Source organism: Ostrea edulis, chromosome 5 (assembly GCF_947568905.1).
Source record: "Ostrea edulis chromosome 5, xbOstEdul1.1, whole genome shotgun sequence".
NCBI classification, from domain to species: domain Eukaryota; kingdom Metazoa; phylum Mollusca; class Bivalvia; order Ostreida; family Ostreidae; genus Ostrea; species Ostrea edulis.
In genome coordinates this window covers 27,641,309-27,664,678 of record NC_079168.1, presented here as the reverse complement: position 1 = coordinate 27,664,678, position 23,370 = coordinate 27,641,309, and the positions used below count along the sequence as shown (strand labels likewise).

General features: G+C 36.2%; 2 protein-coding genes across 2 annotated transcripts in view; both read right to left on the bottom strand.

Annotated features, from left to right (window-relative positions):
* The window catches only part of LOC125651990 (threonine--tRNA ligase 1, cytoplasmic-like), a 48,809-nt gene extending 44,407 nt beyond the window's left edge, over positions 1-4,402 (bottom strand). The window contains exons 1-3 of the mRNA XM_056166034.1: positions 4,210-4,402; positions 3,999-4,043; positions 372-553 (exon numbers count right to left, since the gene is read on the bottom strand). Coding sequence (XP_056022009.1) covers positions 372-553; positions 3,999-4,043; positions 4,210-4,281 — 299 coding nt within the window. The 5' untranslated portion in view covers positions 4,282-4,402. The remainder of the gene's footprint in view (positions 1-371; positions 554-3,998; positions 4,044-4,209) is intronic.
* A 3,141-nt stretch (positions 4,403-7,543) lies between these two features.
* On the bottom strand, positions 7,544-22,685 carry LOC125651991 (organic cation transporter protein-like). Its single transcript, XM_048880862.2, has 10 exons — positions 22,506-22,685; positions 18,816-19,027; positions 18,497-18,727; positions 15,497-15,699; positions 13,248-13,607; positions 11,972-12,106; positions 11,794-11,879; positions 10,627-10,747; positions 8,061-8,133; positions 7,544-7,973 (listed from the first exon to the last, which is right to left on the bottom strand). The coding sequence occupies exons 1-10, from the start codon at positions 22,639-22,641 to the stop codon at positions 7,779-7,781; spliced, it is 1,752 nt and encodes a 583-aa protein (XP_048736819.2). The 5' UTR covers positions 22,642-22,685; the 3' UTR covers positions 7,544-7,778.
* Positions 22,686-23,370: the final 685 nt, after the last annotated feature.

Below are 23,370 nucleotides of genomic sequence, written 5' to 3'. Positions count from 1 at the left end.
GTATATTTTGTTGTGGATTATTGCTTGATTTGAAAGAAAAACAATCGCAGTTAATGATGACGTCACAATGCACTGTTTACATCAACCGCGTTAAATGAATTGCTTCAAGTCGTATTGTAAGACGTTATGGGTCTTCGCTCGGTTCAACGGTCACACCGTACACATATTATTTCTTACATTCACATCTTGAATCAGAATCCACTTTTCTTTTTTTTAAATTATCTTCACTGACTGTAATTACATTCTGTCTCATTTTTACATTCCAAGTAGCACTCAATACACCTATGTAAAAGAGCTCTAATCTAGAAACATGTGTACTACTTAATGCAGGAGCAGGGCCTATAAACTCATGGCTGACTGGTGATAATTACCTGATTCCCTTTGCCACTTCATAAGGGGTGGTTCTCCAGGCCAGTCCTTCCACCTCTTTGCCATCAGGGAGGGTCACTTTGATTGGATCAGGTGACTGGTTTGCCACAAACTTTTCATAATCTGCTTTAAGTTCCTGCCACAATTTCTCTCTGTGGGCTATAAATTCTGGGGATGGTACAAGCTGAAAATAAATGTTCATTAATGATATCTATTGTGATAGTTTAATCAATCATTTCGCAGACAAGAGGACTATGTACCACAACAATATTAAAACATACCCCCCCCCCCCCCCCCCGCCCCCCCCGGGGACATCATTGTTAAGTTTTGTGGAGTGTCTGCAAGTCTCACAGATTTTTAATTCAATCCCCAGACATGGAAATTGAGATTAAAGTGGAATCAGAATTCAAAAGATGGAAAACATCACCATTTCTGTGTCTATTGTTGTGTTGTTTATCCACGATACAAGACACTTTAAGAACTACTCAAAATATTTTTCATTGACCACAAAAACAGCCCTCACTAATTTCGGTAGCTACATGCACTTCATTACATTTCAACAATCATCATGAAGATGACCCAATGAGAATTTGCAGCTCTATTTGTATTCTATTTATCTTACATTCATAATTATTTCTTAAGTTTATATGTATTCTACTTCTTTTAATCTGTGTTTATTTTACTAATATCTGTCTGTATGTATGTTATATGCAGGACCATATTGAAAACTAGCGTTATCGCTAAATATGTAATCCTGGTTAAATAAAGGTCTTATTATTATTATTATTATAGCTCTAATGACCAACATGTGAACAGAGGAAATTCAAGCTCAAATACACCTACATCCAGTAAATCTTGCTCTCCCCCTGTGCCTATGTACCAAAATTCTCTGTACTCTCAGAATCAGTCTAAAGGGTGGACAAAATATAAATATTGGGATAAAAACAACCCCCCAAAAACATTGTTCTATAAAGAAAAATTAATACATACATAACAACCAGGTCTTATCAATAGGGCTGTCATGGTTCCAAAAAATTTCAGGTCGGTTCTAAATTTTTTACTTCGGGTTAGAGTATTTCGGTTCGGGTCTATATAACTATTTTAATAATATAAAATACAGGCAAAATCAAAAATCTTTATTGTATTTTGTCACAATAATTACTCGGGGACGTGGACTGAGGTTTAGACTCTACATCTAATACAGAAACAGCATCGTCACTTCTACTCGTTTCCATCCATGCTTTCAATGTTTTGTCATTGACAATGTTGATCCTGTGGCGTATTTCAAATGCATCTGTCATATCTTACATATACTGTCATTATTAACAGTTTTGTCCACAATGCCATCATTTAACAATTGATCAAAATACCACCACCTTTGAGGATTTTGGCGACATTTCGTTTAAACGGATTTCTAAGAATGATTATATTTTAAAAACCAAAACCCGAACCGTAATACGAAAAAATGGAACCAAACCCGACCCGAACATGACCCGCGGTTTTCGGTTATTTTGGGTACATGTTGCAGCCCTACTTATCAACTATCTATTTAAACTAATAGAAACAAGGTTAGTCTTGTTGCTCAAACCTAAAGGTACAAAATTTGATTATCACTATTAATATTTGCATGTGTGGATTCCTGGACCTCAAAGCCATTTTTGATGAACTGATATATCTAATTTAACTGAACAATGCTCCAAGTTGCAAGATAAATGGTTGCAATTGAGATCTGAAATTTTACCTTTGAATTAGAAAATAAAAGTAATTAAAATTTCTATGACTGAAAGAATTTGGTCTGGAGATCTTCTAATCCATGATGAAGATCAAGGCTGAGGTAATATTTGAACCAAAATGGAGTAGAAACAAAAGTTGGAGAAGATTGGTTTTAAAATTCCATCTAAGATCAATATAAAGAAAGAATCTCAAGATGGTGACAACAAATCGGAATGTCCGACTTATGAGAAAAACAAGCCTGCGCGCGTCAATTACAAATGCAAAAGGAAGAAAGAGTTCCAATAATAAATGACTAAAAATGTTCATAGTTAGTATATGTATAGGTGAGGAAAATTGTTTTATGGAATATGTCAGCCTCATCAACCTACACAAGTTTGTAACTGAAAAATTGTCAGATTTTGCCACAATCAGGTGCACATTTATTAAAGGGACTGATTCACGATTTTCCCCAAAATTATATTTTTCACTTTTAATGATCAAAATCTACTGCCTAATATGTTAAAAAAATTTCACATAAAAATTAAGGTCATACATTATCACAAAAGCTCATTTTAAAGAGTTCATTGTTTGTTTTGTAAACAAAGATTGCGGTATGTTATTGTTTACGAAATTTTCAAAAGAAATGGATATCGATCTAAGTTTATTATAACTTTCACATTTCAAGCATTCTTCGGGTAAAATGTGTCATCTAAAAGTTGAAATGTGCGACTATGCAAAATTAAGATGCTTTATATTACGAAATTAATATTTCACTTGTTCGTTTGTTTACATAAAAAGACTCGAGTCTTTGTTTACATAACACATATTTAAGGCTAAAATATAGCCTTTATTCTTGCATTCAGAAGGTCAAAATTTTTGTTGTCAACATTAAATGAGTTATACTTTTAATATCCAACATCAAAAATGAAAAAATATTTTGTTAAAAAATCGTGAACCAGTCCCTTTAAGCATAAAAGTGTAATAATTCATGTTTGGGCCTGAATTAGTCATAGCTAAAAATGAGTTCATGGACAAGTTCTTCTCTGGATTGAGGTAGATATTGCTGAATAAAAAACTATACATCTTACAAATACAGCAGAATATACACATATACTATATCCCATGGGATATACCCAAAACTTAGCATTTATTGCATTTAGAAATGATACTTTAGAGGATTCCAATCAGCAGGACAAAGTTTGTATGGACATTAAGTGATGTTAACCACATTTATAAGTGATGATATCAGGACCTACATCTGTACATAGAAGCTTTATTTTGGATTAGCGATGAAGGTCTTCTTCTGGATGACTTCAACACCAATCCTTGTATTGAGCACTGGAAATGTTGAAAAGGTGACCAGAAATATTCTGAAGTCGCCTTTTAGTGACTTCAAAGTAAGAGCACTGCTTTTAAAGACGAATATCACTCATTTTGCACTCCGTCGCACTTGCCCTAATGGCTATTATAATCTGATTAAATCATTAAATGGCATTACAAACTGCATCATGTGTCTTCTAATTTTAAACTGAATGATTGTTTGATTGCTTTGATGTTTTTCACCACATTCAACAATTTTTCAGTTATATAGTGGCGTCCAGTTTTTATTGGTGGAAGAGAGAACCCAGATACAATGTAACTGGGAAGAGACCACCGACCTCCTGAAAGTAAACTGGGAAAATTTCTCACTTACCGGCGTGAGCGTGATTTGAACCTGCACCGACCAGAGGTGAGAGGCCGTGTGATTAAGAGCGTGTTGCTCTAACCACTCGGCCACATCTACATACATGTATACATCTAAGCAAAGTTGAGCATAAGAGTGAATCCAGAATCCATGTGCAAAAGCTTACATCTTAAAACTAAAGGCTAATAAAAATAAAATATCCTCCATTTCAGTCCCTTGAAAATATACTTACATCCTTCAATTTCACTTTAGCCTCTTTCTCCATTTTCTTTGAGCCCTACGATTAGACAAAATATGAGGTTTAAACATGAAAGATCATTATACTCATGATTTATATGGGAATTTATCTGATGATGTAACATAGCGCAACCTTAAACAGGTTAGAGTCTGAATTTACATGTAACGCACGATTGGTGATGAAATCAGGTCGATAAAAAACACACCCCGCTGGCGCTAGCCAGAAACCTTGGTCCCAGTTTCCTTGAAATACGCAAGAGAACTGACTTTGAAAGCATTTTTAGAATGGATTGTGAAGACGAAAATTGTCATGCCTTTTTAGAATCTGACACATTCATTTTCCGCAGTTTCTCTTCTACTTTCTCTTCGGCCATGCTGCCACGACGCAATGTCTGCGCATGTACAATGATGTCAATATTGATTATCAATTTGTATCCCAACACATTCGTACAATCTATACAGCATACTTTTGAAATGAAGGCCTAACTAAATATTTTGTTACCGCTTTTAATTTTTCGATCAACCTGTAAAAACTGTTCTTATTTAAAAGAAATCTCAAGAACAAATATACATGTAGATCTAGTATTAAGGTTTCATTAAAAAAAAAAAAATTAAAATAAAAGGCACTTTAATTGAAACTTAAAGAAGTGAAGGAATCTCTTACCAACCAACAATCGCAATAATGGCTTGACCAATTTTGCTTTCTGTTGCCTTTTGGAGGGGGGGGGGCGGTTCTAGGGTGGGTTTTTTTTAGGGGGGGGGGGGGGGCGAGGGGGGGGGGGTTGACGTTCGAATCGCATTGTGTTGTTGCGCGTTATACTGTAAGTAAGTAAATGATTTATTCCCAATTTTGGGCCCAGAGGGCATACAAAGAATACAAAGTTCATATACATAAATCATAAAAGAGTGATTACAAAAGATAGATGAAAAATGAAATTTACAAGTTCATGATAAATCAACTTTTCTTAGTAATGAACAGCTATATATGTAATTGGCAAAATTTTCAATATTGTTACATTCGTTACTCATAAGCCAGATAAATTTTTGTCTATTACACAGGTATATAAAATTCTTGCACAAAATGTTCATGGACTCTATGAATGGTTTTCTTAAGTGTTGCATTTGGTATGCTATACATGCAGTCAAATACAAAATGGAATTCATCTTCTACACAGTCAGACTTGCAGACAGTACATAATTCTCTCATTTACATGTGTTTGTGTGTAACGTCCAGTTTCAATAGCCAAAGATTAAGAACTGATTCTGAAATTTGTGAAACATTGCACAACATGAGGTTTACGAATTACTGGAAAATATTTTTCTCTACAGAATCTTGTTTTGAATAGTGCATAGGTTCTTGATTTACCAAATTGTTTGCCTGCATTGTCTGAGATTCGTTTGAATTATAAATTATGGAGATCCAATTCAGCCCCTGAGGAATTTTTTTTCTTTCTATGCCTGATGCCATATAAATATTGTAGCATACGTAGTTCACTGGATGGTTAAGGTAGTTTACGACTTTATGATGACGAGACTATGAATAGTGTAAGGTTACTGGACCTATAGATTCATCAAATGTGAAATCATGCTTCGTTCACTCTTTGTGAAATGACGTGCTATAGTTATAGATCATCTCTCCAGCCCTTTATCTGATTTTACAACCGCATTTAGTTGTTCAGTAAATTGGTCCCAGATTGCCGCTGTACATTATTAGTGGCGTATTTAGGGGGGGGGGGGGGGGGAGGGGGGGGGGCGTGGTACACTATATCTTGTTTAGAAAAATGTATTAAACGATATAAGAAGCAATAATTTCTTCCACTACCGGAGAAATAAATGACAAAATCTTTTGATTTCTTGAATTACTTTGATGGGATAACTTAATTTTTTCCAAAAACCTTATAAAACATGATATAAAAGAGTACAAATGACTAAATAGGAGATATATTTCAAGCCCTATAAAATCTGTAAAATCCAGGAGCTTCGCCCTGGACCCACTGGGGGCCTAAAGGCGGCCCCCAGACCCCCTGCCTCATAAAGTTGCGCCCCTCGTAACCGCAATTCCTGGATCTGCCCCTGATTATAGAATTTTCAGAATATCTTATGCAATGGCAAGAGTCTGAATATCGGCCATAGAGCAGAAGTCCTTGAAATTCTCAGTAGAAGAAATCCTAAAAGTCTCAAGAAGAAGTGTTAGAATGTCGCTATACATGTATACTGTATATATAGCAAAAACCATGAAAAATGTCGGTTTATAGCCAAAATCTTAGAATGCCACTATATATAGCAGAAGTTACAGAATATCTCTAACAGCGGTCTGAGAATACACCTGCACCTCTAGATCTATAACAAAAGTCGCTATGTAGCAGGAGTCTTAAAATGTCGCGATATATATACATGTAGCAGGAGTCTAAGAATGTCGCAGAAAGTCTTAGAATGTCGGTATATAGCAGAAAGTCTTAGAATGTCGCTATATAGCAGAAAGTCTTAGAATATCGCTATATAGCAGAAAGTCTTAGAATGTCGCTGTATAGCAGAAAGTTTTAAAATATTGCTATATAGCAGAAAGTCTTAGAATGTCGCTGTATAGCAGAGTTTTAGAATATCGCTATATAGCAGAGTCTTAGAATGTCGCTATCAGCATCACAGCGACAACTGCAGTTTTCGCTTCCTTAAAGTACCCTCAGTGTCACAGTGACAACTGTAGTTTTCACTTCCTGGAGGGACCTACAGTAGATCGCCACTCCCAGCTGTGTCATAGTGGCAGCGCAGTTTATTTATAACAAGGTTCCAGGTTCAGGAGGCAGGGTCGTTATGACAGAAATGAAAAGGAGACATTTGATAGATTTTTGTGTTACATAGTATATTATATTGCCTGTATATGTGCTTCATTCAATAGAATGCATGAGAAAACCTATCATGGACTGAAGTCGGCCTTATACAGCGACCGAAATCTTCGTTTTAAACGTTAAATCAAAGTTTAACGAGTTATTTATTGTGGGCATGGAATACTAAGATTACATTCTATAGAAATTGGTAAAACAGTTTAATTGGGTGTTATTATTGCTGAAACATTTTCCTTTATCGGCATCTCTATATTGAAATCCATTACAAAACATAACAAAGATTAAATCCATTCTAAATATTCTGATAGATTTTCTGGATATTATCATTTATTTTATTTCTGTAGCAATGTATCTCTACGATAAGTTTATTTGGTAGTGGTTTATTTAGATGTAATATATGTACACATGTGACATAATATACATGTATGTACAATATTTACGTGTCTATTAGCATGCACATTATTTCTCTACTATGCTGAGTGGCAAAAGTGTTGACTTACATATCCCATAACATGACTTACAAAAACCATGTCTCATTTCTCAAAAATCTGTGGATTTTCTCCAATGTTAACGGAGGGTGGACGGGGACACGAGAGAGAGAGAGAGAGAGAGAGAGAGAGAGAGAGATTTACATGTAGATAGATAGTGTAGATAGATAGATAGATATGTACATAGATAAATAACTCAGTATGCTGTTGTATATTTTCTGTAATTTGCAATCAAACTGAAACTTATAAAAATAATATATATATAAAGTATATATATATATATATATGGCAATTTGTCACTGACTGCATGCAATGACTTATCCACTCTTGAATACAGCGATACACGAAACTCTCTTGGGCTATCTTCTATACATCTTCGCTAGTCTTCTACAGGAAGGGAAACCCCATCCACCGTACACTACAATGACAGTTTAACACAGTTCTTTATTTTATCAGTTTCTCCTGCTTTCTCCGAGGGAATCTTTTTGCACCCGCATTTGCTTTGTACCACGCATTCAGCGCATCCAGATTCGTGGGAAGTTCAACCCCACGTGTTTCCGGTAGATATAAAACGATTACTGCCACAACAAAACAGAGAATGGCAGAAATTGTTCCCGGCGCCCATGGATTATACAATGCCTGCAAAGATGAAAATTTGTTTTTGGAATGTTAGATGCACGAGATATATGTATACATTGAATAGTTAAAGGGCACTTTCCTACTTACAAGCAAACCAGCAAAGGGTGCCAACATGCTGCCTATCCGCGCCATTGCTGAGGAAAACCCAATCCCGACACTCCTGTAAAAGGTATGATTAAAATTATTTTTTCCATCTATTGTTTAAACCTTTCACAACAATGACATTTTCAGTGGCGGATTTAAGGGGGGGAGGGGGGGGGGGCTCAGCCGGTGCCCCCCCCCCCCCTAAAATTTTCAAATTGAAGGTAAATCGTGGTATCTTGTTTAGAAAAATGTACTAAACGATAAAAGAAGAAATAATTTCTTCTACTCCCGGAGAAATAAATGACAAAATCTTTTGATTTCTTGAATTATTTTATTGGAAAAACCCAATTTTTCCCCAAAACCCTTAAAATTTGCGTCATTTTACTAATTTCACCATATAAAAAATGATAGAAAGTAGTATAAATTACAGAATAGGAGACATATTTCGACTGTAAAATCCAGGAGCTTCCCACCAGGACCTCGCCTCATAAAGTGGCGCCCCCCCCCCGCCCCCCGTAACTGCAATTCCTGGATCCGCCCCTGATTTTAAGGAAGGAATTGTCAAATAACGTCAGATATCTAACAATAGCTGTACTTATTCAAACATCATTATTTTAGACGGTTTATATACAATGGCATGTGTACGAGGTTTGTTCAGGAATTATTGAAACATTGTTGATTTCAGTCTTTTAAAATGATGCTAAAATCACAAATCATACCATTTAAATTACACAAATGTTTTATTCATGTGCCAATTTTCGAGGTTACAACATTTATCAGTCTCACCATACGTTGAAAAATTGGAATAACAGGGCTGGTTCAAGATCGTAGCGGCTACGTAGAGCTTGGTAGCGCTACGATCTTGAACGGCGTGCTAGGCTAGCCCTACGTAGGGATAACAAGCGTTAATTAATACAATGCGTTCAATATACCTAGATATCTAGCCTAGCTGCTACGATCTTGAAGGCAGCCCTGTGCTACGGGAGCACTCAAACAAATATCGCAACGTCAAGATAACGTTATGTAACTTGACTGAACACATATCTTATGACGATCAACCAACTTGTCATACACATTTCTGCACACTGACTGTTTAATGAACGCACGGTCTTCAAAGGCTAACTTAAGGTCATTAAATCGCTTAATTTTGTCACAGGTGCTTGGGTTCAGGATCCCCCCCCCCCGCTTCCAAATAAGCTGCATCAGTTGATTTTAATTATTTTTTTGTTGAAAATATTTCTAATACATGTCAACAACGTCGTGCATACCCCTAAAGTCCAAAATAATTCAAAATAAGCCCTTTTAAAAAAAATACCCTCACTGGTTGTTATAACAGATCTGTATGCACGACGTTGTTGACGTGTATTAGAAATATTTTCAACAGAAAAATAATTAAATCAACTCATGTAGCTTATTCGGAGGGGGGGGGGGGGGGAGGGTCCTGAACCCAAGCACCTGCGGTTGAAAATAGTTGATTGTTTTACGTCATGTTGAGAATGTTTCACTCATACTGAGACGCCACCAGTAGGTGACCTATGCTTAGCGCTCGTGAAGGGCCGTAGCAGTGAGGGTTCTTTATCGTGCCAACACCTGCCGTGACACGGGACCTCCGTTTTTAAGGTCATATCCGAAATGAAAAATGGCTGATTAGTGTTATTCAACAAACTCTGAATGATCAATTTCAACAGAAATGGGTTTCTGAATGTAATACATCAGGAAAAGGTGTACTTTATAATTTATTTACAAATAGTATTTTTACGTCGAGAAGTTATCTAGAAGCCAATGTTCCAAGAAATATTATTCTTATATTAGCAAAGTTTAGAATAAGTAATCACAGGTTGCCTATTGAGACAGGCAGATTGGTGTGCCCAGAAACCAGAGAATTTGTAATTTATGTGAAAATGAGGTTGGGGATGAGTTTCACTATATCATGACTTGTTCAGCTCTTAGCGATAGTAGAAAATTTTATTTACTTTCTAAATACACAAACAGACCAAATGTTATAAAATTCTTTAACTTGTTTTCATGTAAAAGGTTATCAGTTATGAGTAATCTTTCCAAATTCATAAATATAATTCTCGAGAGAGTTACCCTTCCAGGTTAAAAATTATAAACTGTACACTCTTTCATGCATTGCATCAACTGAATTCTTTGTTTAACATTGTGTATATGCATGCACGGACATTGTATATCTTTTCTATGTTGTTTTGTCCAATATGAGAATAAATTGAATTGAATTGAAAGATTAGTGATTTTCACTTCTAAATGCCTAGCGTTTGGCGAAGGAATAATCACTACCTATTTCAACGTCTTAGGGTTGACGCGATCATGGCGCTAACGGGGCTCGAACTCACGACCTCCCAGTTACGAAGCGAATGAAAATAGTTATAAACATGTTTATTGATGAGCTGTTTTAAAATTACCGCCATGTAATCAAAAGCTGAGTATATTCAGATAGGTGATATCTATTCCAATTGGTGATATCACTTTAATATGGCAACACAAAAGGAAAAAAAAACTGCAACAATTTAAAAAGCGACGTATATTTTACAGGTAAGTCTTGTCGTACCTGAGGTTTGTGGGATACAGTTCCGGAGTGAACAGGAAGATGACACTGAAGGCAGCAGTTATTGCCATTTTTCCGGTCAAGGAAAACACAACCGATGCTGTTGTCATGGATGTGTTACCGTCTGTAATATACAATACCAAGTATGAAACACAGAGTTTTAATTCAAATTTTCCCGGAATGCTTTATTCATAATTACGAAAGCCAATTAGTATCATGTTAAAATAAATTCACATTCCATTAACTCGTAATTACGAGAAAAAATCCCGTGATTACGAGATAGTGGAAGGTGATTTTTTTTTATATGATAGTAATAGGCTTTCGTACATATAAAGCTTATATCAACTCCGTACGGTTCAGTACAATATCGAAATCCGAAATTATCCGATTGTGTGGTTGTTTGATATCTTTTTCGGAAGTACATGTAGTATTTGGCAATAAAATAGAAAAACAAGCGTGACATTGAAGTGTTCGCGTGTAGGGATCACACCGGTAATTATTTTCACTGTATAGAGGAAAAATCATTTAAAATCAGTTTCCTAAATTGTACCAAACAACGCAGTCGGAAGTGTTTTATCCTGTGTGTTAATAGCCTGAGCACACCTAAGAAAGTAGCCTCAGCTAGCAACATCAAATAGTTCCTTTGTAACCAATTGCTTATTTCAACAAATTACACAAAATTCTTAATCAGGGGTAAAGAATAAGGGAAAATGAGAAAAATCGCGCATTTAAGAAATACTTTTACATATATTTACAATTGATTCATTTTGTTTGGATTTTACCGGTGTGAGAAATTAGTCGAGCACCATGCGGCGTTTATATTGATATAGACTTGTCAGAATGATTGTTCTAGAAATTCTTCTTCAATATACTTTATGTTTGTCTGCTACCTACAAATAAAACCAACTAGTTTAAAAGATAAAATAGGTAATTTATTAAGTATAAATGACAACAAATCAACCGGAAATATATGAAAATACACAATATGCAATAAATAAAACATCCAACCAGGCAAAAACTCCAATATCCTTTTAAAAGGCAATGATATTCTAGCAGTCCGGGATTTGAATTACACTGCATACATTTACTGTAATGTGAAAAAATAGGACGTGTTTGTGCACTGGGTTTCATTTCAGGATACCTGCTTTTAAAAATGAATAATATTCTTACTTGAAAAATGACTGAGCAAAGTGGCAGCAACCAGTGCGGCGCCTGTAATAACGTGGAGCACCACAATAATCGGGCGTCTCCCAATCCTGATGGAATATTGACCAGGTAAGTGAATATTATTACTACCTCTATACCATTAGAAAAAAGAAGACACTCTTCAACGTTCTGCAGTACTCACCTTTGTAACATGAATACTTCGACAAAGCAAGATATATATTCCACTGCTCCACTGAGGAAAAAGTTCAGGTATTTATTTCCCGCCAAAGTCGTGGATGTTAAGGTCAGAGCGTAGTAGGTTAATGTAATGACAATCCTGAGAAATACAGAACAATTAGTGTTTTCATAAGGGTAGGGGCGTCAGGAATTTTTTCAATGATTGTTAGCTGTGCCTCCTCTGTTAATTGTGTGTATCTGATAATTAGTCAATTCAAGGGATATTCACTCTCTTGCATGGGTTCTTACCAAATATTTTCCCCAAAACTTATCACAGCAAATACCAATGCTTACAGATATAAAAAGCAAGAAAAGACACTACTTGTACTATAAAACGATACCTGTACTCTAAAACGATACCTGTACTCTAAAACACTACCTGTACTATTAAACACTACCGGTACTATAAAACACTACCTGTACTCTAGAACACTACCTGTACTCTAAAACACTACCTGTACTCTAAAACACTACCTGTACTCTAGAACAGTACCTGTACTATAATACACTACCTGTTCTCTAAAACACTACCTATACTTTAGAACACTACCTGTACTCTAAAACAGTACCTGTACTATAAAACACTACATGTACTCTAAAACACTACCTGTACTCTAGAACACTACCGGTACTCTAAAACACTACCTGTACTCTAGAACACTACCTGTACTCTAAAACACTACATGTACTCTAAAACACTACCTGTACTCTAGAACACTACCTGTACTCTAAAACACTACATGTACTCTAAAACACTACCTGTACTCTAGAACACTACCGGTACTCTAAAACACTACATGTACTCTAAAACACTACCTGTACTCTAAAACACTACATGTACTCTAAAACATTACCTGTACTCTAGAACACTACCGGTACTCTAAAACACTACATGTACTCTAAAACACTACCTGTACTCTAGAATACTACCGGTACTCTAAAATACTACCTGTACTCTAAAACACTACCTGTACTCTAAAACAGTACCTGTACTCTAAAACACTACCTGTACTCTAAAACAGTACCTGTACTCTAAAACAGTACCTGTACTCTAAAACACTACCTGTACTCTAGAACACTACCGGTACTCTAAAACACTACCTGTACTCTAAAACACTACATGTACTCTAAAACACTACCTGTACTCTAGAACACTACCTGTACTCTAAAACACTACCTGTACTCTAAAACACTGCATGTACTATAAAACACTGCATGTACTATAAAACACATGTACTTACCAGGAGAACCAAAGAATCATTGAATTCACAAGGAGTCTTCTAGTTTTTAAAATGGTAAGAATGGAATAATGTTCAACAACAAAGTCCTTGGTTTGTGGTTTTGCTGTCTGGTCGTTTTCACAGGAGACTCTTGTCTCCATTGTCATTTTTGTTTCTTGGTCGTTTTTCTCCATCTCTATCGTGCCGTCTTTCTGGGTTTCTCCATTCAACATCCCCTCAGCTTCTGAAGATTTGCGAGTCGCCTTTTCTATGATGTCTTCGTATTTCATGTTATTCCACTTTGCAGCCCTTCTTACTATTCTCTCTGCTTCCTTTGTTTTTCCATTCATCAGCAGCCACCTGACTGATTCCTCTTGTATCCTGTTCAAACAAATACTTGTTAATTCACGTGATTGGTATCAAACTGCTTTATTACTGCATTGATTCCTCTGGCAATTGCCATGACGTGGACAGAACTGGTACTGAAATACGTTAGAAACGTAAGAAAATCTACGGAAAACATCAGAATGTTTGATAATCAAACTTAAGTATGAAAGGTGAAAATAACGATCAGTGATCAATCTCAGAACTCTTATAAGCAATACAAAATAGACAGTTGGGCAAACACGGATCCCTGGATATACCAGAGGTGGGATCAGGTGCCTAGGAGGAGTAAGCATCTCCTGTTGACCGGTAACACCCGCCGTGAGTCCTCTATCTTGATCAGGTAAACGGAGTTATCCGTAGTCAAAATCAGTGTGCCAAGAACGACCCAACAATCGGTATGAAACACGTCAGACAGCATTTGACTCAATGATAGGTTGTATTTGCAAACTAGATTGTTATGACGACCATAGAATTTGCGAAATGCTGACTTTAAACGAATGTTGGAACCCCTGCACTACGACTACATATGTACGTTTTATCTGTTAACAATGCTCATTTTCATTCATATGTGAATTCAATGTATCCCAGTGAACTCGAAATTAAAGACCTCACAGAGTCATTCATACCCGCTTCATACTTTGATATTTTATAGAACATAGAACTGATGTGAACGGCAAACTAACAAATTAACTCTATGAAAAACGGAATGACTTCAGCTTCTCCATCATCAACTTCCCATAGTTTTGCAGCAATACTTCCATTATCACATATACGTAATTTGATACGTAAGAGCATGCTCTGTGTATGATCAATTTTGAAATCGTACACAAGCTGCTGACAAAGAAGTTGATGTTGCAGTAATTTCAAAAGCTTCATTTGTCAAAAGTCAGCATTTAACATAATCTATGGTAATGATAACGATCTAATTTGATATATCTTGTCATTAGGTTGAATGTTGTCCGACGTGTTTCATACCAATAGTTAGGCCGTTTTTAACTTCGGATAACTCCGTTTACTTGATGAAGACTTAGGCTAACGGCAGATGTGATCGTTCAACAGGGGATGCTTACTCCTATACACCCGATCCTACCTTTGGCGTACCCAGGTCAGGGGTCCGTGTTTACCCTACTCGTAATTTTGTATTTTTGATAGGAATTATGAGGTTGATGATTACTATTCGTTATTTTCACTTTTTCATATGAATAAATATGTTTTGATAATGATGTATCCACGTACAATTTTGTTGCAAGGGAATATTAATGATAGCGATCGTTTCTTTTGTTGGAATGGAGTTTGTTTTACGTCCCATTAGAGAATTTGTCACTCATATAGAGACACCACAAGCTTAAGGTGAATATATACTTCTGATCGATGCATGGCGCTGAAGGCCGCAACAGAAATGGGATCATACCAACGCCTACACTGACACGAGAATACCGTTATAAAAAGATATATTCCAAAAACATGCGTGGTTTTCACTTCCAATGCCAGGTGTTTGGCGAAGAAACAGTCACTACTTAAACGTCTTAGGTTTGATGTGGCGCTGGGATTGAGAATTGAACCTTGGAACTTCCGGTCGTTAATTCGCAATCGCTTTACGCGGTATGCCACCACGACTGGTTTGAAAACCTTTCACAATTGATATTCGTTTAACATGTGTTACTGGGAGTTTGACTGAGTTCAAATAACGATCACAATTGTAGATATTATAAGTATATATTGGTCAAAGGTAAATGTTGTTTATAAATAGATATTGGTTATCGATAAATGTTGTATATAAATAAATGTTGGTTATTGATAAATGTTAAAACCCGACGTTGTGTCGGATAGGAAACAAATCACGAATGTTAATGATTTATATGGTAAATTTTCATATGACGTACCAGTATTGAATCAGAGAGTATGACGACAACAGCGTGAATGCTATCTGTAGATATCTCCAGGAAAAATCCTGCAGCAGATAGCTAATGAACGCAATCAAACAGATCCCTGTGGACCAGAAGAGCAGTCCTACTACCTCGACAACATAGCGGCTATTGGTGGGCACCCACTCTAATGCCATCACTGCACCCGCCATACCAAGGCCCTGCATACGAGTTAAAACAAAATCGAAAATATTAGACGCAGGAGGCTTAGAACTTCAGATTTTGTTTGGAAAAGGAATATTGATTTTTGAACCATATTTTTCACTTGCATAAGGCCAAAGACAACAAGATGTGTTTGTGAAACACAAATGCCCCCGATAATGGCCAATTCCAAAGATGGCCAAGGTCACAAGGACAAATACCTTGGTACCAGTAGAAAGATCTTGTCACAAGAAATACTCGTGTGCACTATGAAAGCTCTGATATTTACCATTAGAAGTTATGACCAATGTCATTTTTTTAAAGGAGGTCAAATGCCAAGGTCAAAAGATTTAGTACCAATGGAAAGGTCTTATCACAAGGAATACTCATGTGAAATATCAAAGCGCTATCACTTACTGTTCAAAAGTTATTTGCAAGGTTAAAGTTTTTAAAAAGTAGGTCAAACTCCTAGGTCAAGGTCACATATTTTGGTACCCACGGAAAGGTCTTGTCACAAGGAATACTCATGTGTAATATCAAAGCTCTAGCACTTGCTGTTCAAAAGTTATTAGCAAGGTCAAAGTTTCAGACAGAATTACAGAATGACAGACAGGACAAAAATACCCCCACCCTCTTCGATCTCGGGGCATAAAAATTGTTGAATTTCCGCTAACATTCTAGAAAAGAGTAGGGTAGGTAAGTAGGAAATAATTTTGTATTTTTTCTGAGTATTCGAAAATATTGTAAACTCTTTAAGTTTACCTTACACCTATTAATCAATTATGACCTATTATTTCTATAACCATCAATGTTCTTTTGAATTTTATACTTACAAAATAAAGTTTTGGACTACAAGTAAACATTCAATCATCATATTTCACCAGTTATTGGCTGAGGATTATGTCTAGATGTTTTATAAGAAACAACATTTTTCAATAAAACATATAACATAAAACACAAAAGTTAACTCCTTTATGACACTATGCTATACAAGTACCAGATATATTGTTTCTATATTGAAATTGGTTGTCATAGCAATACTACTATTGGATATGTTTGACAGGAAAATAATGTGATGGTTTTGAAAAAAATTTAAATCATCACCAAAGTATCAAAATCATTAACATAATTTAAGTTTAATACATTTTTTAATGTACTTATACAAATTACAATCTAAATGGAGCAAGGGTAGAAAGACAGTCTTGTCAGACCCCACTTATCCTAATGGGATCCAACTCTCTTTCAGCTATTTTTTTTAACCGGACATAAATTGTTTATTTTAAAAATAGTCTGCAAATTTTGTTCCCCATATATGTACTCTCCGCTCTCACCAGCTATCAACAACTCGGACGCGTTCACTGCTTTAATTATGTGTGGCCTTCTTCATAGTGTTTTCAGTTAGAACTGCAGCAGAAACCATGGATGTGCATACAAATTTGACAGACTGGACATTCAAGTACACTATATAATATCTGCATCATAACCTCCATGTAAAACTAGTGTCCACATGTATATACAGTAACGCCCACTGTTCAATGCGATAGCAGGGGGCCTCCGTGGCCGAGTGGTTAGAGCATCGCGCTCAAAATCACACGGCCTCTCACTTCTGGTCGGCGCGAGTTCGAATCCCGCTCACACCGGTAAGTGAGAAAACTTCCCAGTTTACTTTCGGAAGGTCGGTGGTCTCTTCCCAGGTACATTGTATCTGGGTTCTCTCTTCCACCAATAAAAAATGGGCGCCACCAGATAACTGAACAAATTGTTGAAAACATCAATCAATCAAATCGATAGCATAAGACAGTGGCTATAAATAGCCACTGTCTAAAACACCATAGTAATTGGCAATTTTAAGAAAGTCTTCTATGGAAACATGGCACTTGGCAAAGTCTCTCGGCTGTCTGTTAACTTCAATTTGTCAAATCACCTTTCTGTGAGGCACACATTCGCTGATGGAGGTACTAGGTCAACAATCATACCATGCTGTTAGTTACAAACATATCAATGTTGTTTAAACGCACGTCACAATACCATGCAATTTTGTACATCTCAATGTTACTTAAAGAAAACCAAGAACCGAAAATTACGGGGGGTTTTTTTCTTTAAAAAAAATCGAGAAAAATTTCTAGGGTCGGGGTTATAATCTAGGGTCGGTCGGGTTAGCGGAAACGCAACATATTTCATCAGTGGCCTAAATACATGTAGTATACACTCATGGTCAACTATATAGTGAAGGATCGATTCCATAAACAGCTCATTGAAATACTCCTTCAATATGGGGAAAACGTAAATTCCCCAATGAAAACAACAAATTAAAATTTTAAAACTGAAATTTGAAATATTGACAATTTACCCTAAAACATCTTTATTAATTTCCTAACACATAAAAATCATTAACGATCAATGTTTTAGAGCACAATTCCCGATTTTGAAAAGATATTTGTATTTGCTCATTAACATGAAGGGAGGTTAAAGTCATTAACTTTTCTGAGGAGTTTCGCTGTTGTATACCGATTGCAGCAAGATCGAACTTTTCAAATATGCTACACGCAGACCGTGTATGCAATGCAACACAATGATAAATGTAGCGCAATGCAACACAATGAAAAATGTAGCGCAATGCAACACAATGAGAAATGTAGCACATACCCTCCACTTTTTACTAAGATACAAACAATTATTACTTAATATTTGACTTAATTGAAAGTACTGAATAGAGCACTGTACTAATTAAAAACTCCCACTCATGCTGTGTTAAATTTTATCTATTTCTCTTTTGTTGAACTGACCCTGAATAGTAGCATTTGTGATACCACTTACCTGCTGGACGGCACCAATTATAAATCGCAGGATTAGTAAAACAGTATAATTCGGAGCAAAAGCTATACCGAAACCCAACATGTACACAGCCAGATGACTGCAAATGTGAACTGTTTTGCGCCCAAATCTGTCTGCTAGAGATGATACAAGCATGGCTCCGATCCCTTGACCAGCCATGGTCATTGTCTGGGTTAGCTCTGTTAATCCACTTCTACCACAAACGAGGTCAAACTAAAAGATGTTTTAAAGTTGACGTACATGCATCTCTAGAACTGCAATGATATTCTACAGTAAAGGCGTGAGAGTATGTAAAATATACCTCCGTGACAAATGTGGCATCCTCTGCCATGGAATATGAATATCCATTTGGACAATCTATCTCCTCTAGGAACAACGATCCATTGGTGAGGTTTTGATAAAGATTTAGGCTACATTTATCGTAGGTGACGAACAAGTTTGCGCCATCTGGGACTGACGTGGAAAGTGTTGATACATTTTCTACTGGTGCACATTTATTCGATGGTCTAAAACCTTATAAAAAAAATAGATATTGGTGCAAGAAAGAAAACATCATTTAAATACTGAAAATTTCATCAATTTACTCATTCTTTAAATTAAATTTGTGAGGGACGTGTATTTCTTCTCCTGTTTCCCCATGTATAAATTTTGGAGATGGCATAGACCCTCATAACAGAACATTTACAGTTTGAAATGTTTTCTTCGTGACAATCCTTTGAAACTCCCATATGGTAATTTCCCCACCCCTTATATCTCAGTTCATGTAAAATGAAAGATCATTGGGTACTGTGGGAATATTAACATGGAATGTCATGTTGTTGAATTTCTATTATATGTCGATTTTATGTTTCATTTTTATTGTAGATACAAATATAAGGAATCAACTTCTAGTTTCTTGGGTATGTGGGATAATTGACTACAATGGATTGATTGATTCAATATTTCACTCATATGGAGACGTCACCATGGGCTGCAAAATTTAGGCCTATGATCGGCGCTTATGGCCATTGAACAGGGAAGGATCTTTATCGTGCTTGCGGTCTCATCCGAAGGATCGCCCCATTTAGTTGCTTCTTACGACAAGCAAAGAGGTACTGGGGATCTATTCTAACCCGGATCCCCACGGGAACTACAGTGGGGAAATGTGATGATTTATGCATAATTGTTTCGTTTTCCATTCTAGTTAGTCACCTCACAGTGAACTCGACAGTGATTCCTGAAGTAATGACACATTGGTACGTTTTTGCTAAATACCAACCTCTAATGTCTTTTAATTATAAAGACATTATAATTAAAGGGAAAGGCAACCCTAACCATATTGTTGCTTTTATGAATAAAGTATTACTTGCTGATATCGTAAATGACATGCAGTCTTTAACAACAAAAATTCTTTCTTAACGATTAAATCAATATCAATCTATCATATATTTTAAATTACCCGCCGCTAAGAGAGGGACCATTCAAGTTTAATTTATGACGTCACACCGTCGGTTCCGGTTTATTTCATCAGCAGCATTATAAACAAGACAGGTCACGAACAGGTAAGTTTGGAGCCGTATAGATTTGAGCCCGTTTTTTCGCAAGAAATTGAGAAAAGAAGACGTTCAGTCGAGTCGCAGACCAGGCAGACGGTACACGTTTCTTCACTGTTCGTTATCTTCACCTTTCATACAAATGTCCCGAACCTCAACTTGTCATTACGCAAATGATGGATCCTCAGTTTACATAGTCTTTTCCTTTCAGATGACTTGGCTGGGTCAGGAATTTAAAAAAACAACCTTTTTTCACATCTCCCCTTCGCATAAGTGCAATTTACAGCTTGAGAGGAAGGCATCAACCTCAATATTTGTAAAATCTACCAGATACACATCTTTGATCAGGGGCGGATCCAGGAATTATGATTACGGGGGCGCCGCTGTATGAGGCAGGGGGTCTGGGGGCCGCCTTGAGGCCCCCAGTGGGTCCAGGGTGAAGCCCTGGTGGGGCCCAAGGGGCTTAGTCCCCTGAAGCTCCTGGATTTTACAGATTTTCTAGTGCTTGAAATAAGTCTTCTATTTAACTCATTTGTACTATTTTCTATCATTTTTAATATAGCTAAATTAATAGTAAAATGACGCAAATTTTAAGGTTTTTTAGGGGAAAAATTAAGTTCTCCCAATAAAGATTTTGTCCTTTATTTCTCCGGGAGCGGAAGAAATTATTGCTTCTTTTATCGTTTAGTACATTTTTCTAAACAAGATACCAATATTTACCTTGAATTTGAAAATTTTAGGGGGGGGGGGGCGCCGTCATCCGCCACTGTTGATAATCTTAGAATCTCATCAAAACCGGAACAGACGGTGTGACGTCAAAATTATTTATTTTTGTCATCTTGAATACAAAAAGTTCCACATCATGGCAGCCTCTATACATGTAGATGGCGAGAATTTCAATTTTTAACATTTTCAAATTAGTACTGAAGCTTATTTAGGCCGTATATCAACAGAATAATATGACAAATTTTTATCATATAATTAATCCTATCATTTATTGTGTATTTTTTGGGGGGGTTGTCTTCCCCTTTAAAGCTCGACAAATGAAGGAAAATGAATATTGTTAAAGCTGTATGGTCCGAATTACAATATTTTTTTCCATCTCGTAAAAACGCTATTAAATCATCGCACGTATGTAGTTATGAGACTGTACAACATATCATAAATTATTTCACCTGTTTTAACTCAAATAATTTGATTTTAAATCGATGTTTACAAATAACCGCGTCACTCTGCCATTTCAGGTGACAGTCACGTGACCAGTTCAAACTTTCAGATCATCGGTGGTCTTATCTGTGTATTTTGTTATAACAGTGCCGTACCATAAGTTTAATAGAAATAAAAATATCAAATACCTCTTAGTAATTCGTTGTTTTACGCTCTTTCAGCCTTAAAACTAGACAGTTGCGTATGAGTTAATACATCATGTTGGGATTCCCCTGACGCGCGTGGGTCTATTTATAGACGTCTATTATGGGATGATTTATATATGTAGCCACTATATTTACTTTCTAAATAATATTCGCACTGTTTTCTTTTACATGCAGATGTTTTCAAGCATGTAATTAAGGGAAAGTTAATAACTTTATAAAGTAATTAATCTGCTTTAAAGTAATTATGTACGAAAATAATACATGAACACCGGGTCATACAGCTTTAATCAATAAATCTTTGTCGATACATGCATATCTATATGTCGAGTTAAAAACCAGAATTATAAACTGCATATGTTTGTTTAACAATTATGGTGTTCATCAATGTAATTATGGATGACTGATCATGATATATAAGTATTTCCGTGGGTATGAATTTCAAACCCCGCCCTTTTTGGAGTGTTTTAATGATCACTGGTTCATAATGCTCAGATACTCATTTCAAGATAGTTGGGCTTTTTCCTTGCTAAAATTTTGCCCCTGGAAAAAATCTTGGATCCATGCATGAAAAGTTATCCGAGGTTCTCTAGGGTCTGTGTTCAGCCTGGTTATTACTAAAATTTGGCGCCCATTACACTGCCATATCATTCTAAATCGAAAATGATTTTCATTTTCACCATACAAGTATGGATAATGACAGGAAAGCATCTATTCTAGCTATAGTTTCGAATGAAATGAACAACTCTTTCGTTTTAATGTGGGAACGGATCGTTTTAATATCGGAACGGATTGATCGCTTTAATATGGAAACGGATCACTTTAATATGGGAACGGATCGCTTTAAACTGGGAATGGATCGCGTTCATGTGGGAACAGATTGCGTTGATGTGTGAACGGATTGCGTTCTTGTGGGAACGGGTCGCTTTGACGGAGGAGTTGTATTCTTAGATATGGGAAGCGAACGTTTTGGATTCAGAATGGAGCATTATCAGGGTAGTACACAACCATTCAGTTGGTGTAATAGAACGCCCCGGAGTCTATGTCAAAGTCCATTAAAATATTAGCAATCATTGACGCTTGACTTACCTATAAAGACAACATTTAAAAGCTGAAAACCCGCCGCGATGTACGTAATCCAAATGATCATCAGTTGACTCATTTGAAACTTCCCAAATCTCCCCAAAGATGTCCATAATTGATCAACGTCTGTCGACGGATCCATTTTCTCAAATCTGTGAGAATGTTTTTAATATGCAGGTTTTATGTTGATTAATTCTGATAGCAATGTGTATTCATGTTTTAGCATAATCATCAGTTTAGATTCGCAATATATAATGTAGCAATATACTATATATTCTAAATATAGAATTAAAGATGACTTCAATATAGACGGTATGTATTCAGAACAAATATCAGTATCCATTCAGACACACTTTTATATTGTAAAGATACATTTTCTTAAATATTTACTTTTTTCATAAAACGAATGAGCATTATTTATCCTTCACTCTCGAACAAAAAACCCGCCGAATTTTATACTGACAAGGTAGGAAGAAAACCATGTACATTTTATATTGCAAATCAGATTCGTGTGATTGTGTCGGTTACCTTTATACCTGGACCCGGTTGTACCAATATTTAATGTGATATTAAGCCTCATTAAATTCAAAATATTAAATGTGACAATAAGTTCCAAGGGCGGATCCAGAGGAGGTACAGGGAGTTCGGAACCCCCCCCCCCCCCCACCTCCACCCCACCCCACCCCCTGCGGACCAAAATATCATTTAATTTTAGAGAGACTTTGAGTCAAAATGATATGAAAGGTGTGTAATTACATCATTCAAGTTTATCAACACCAGTAGGCCCTATTTCATTTAATTCTACAATAAAGAAGACGCAGCACTGATATATATTTACGATATTTTCGTCAGATACAAGTATCACTTAAAA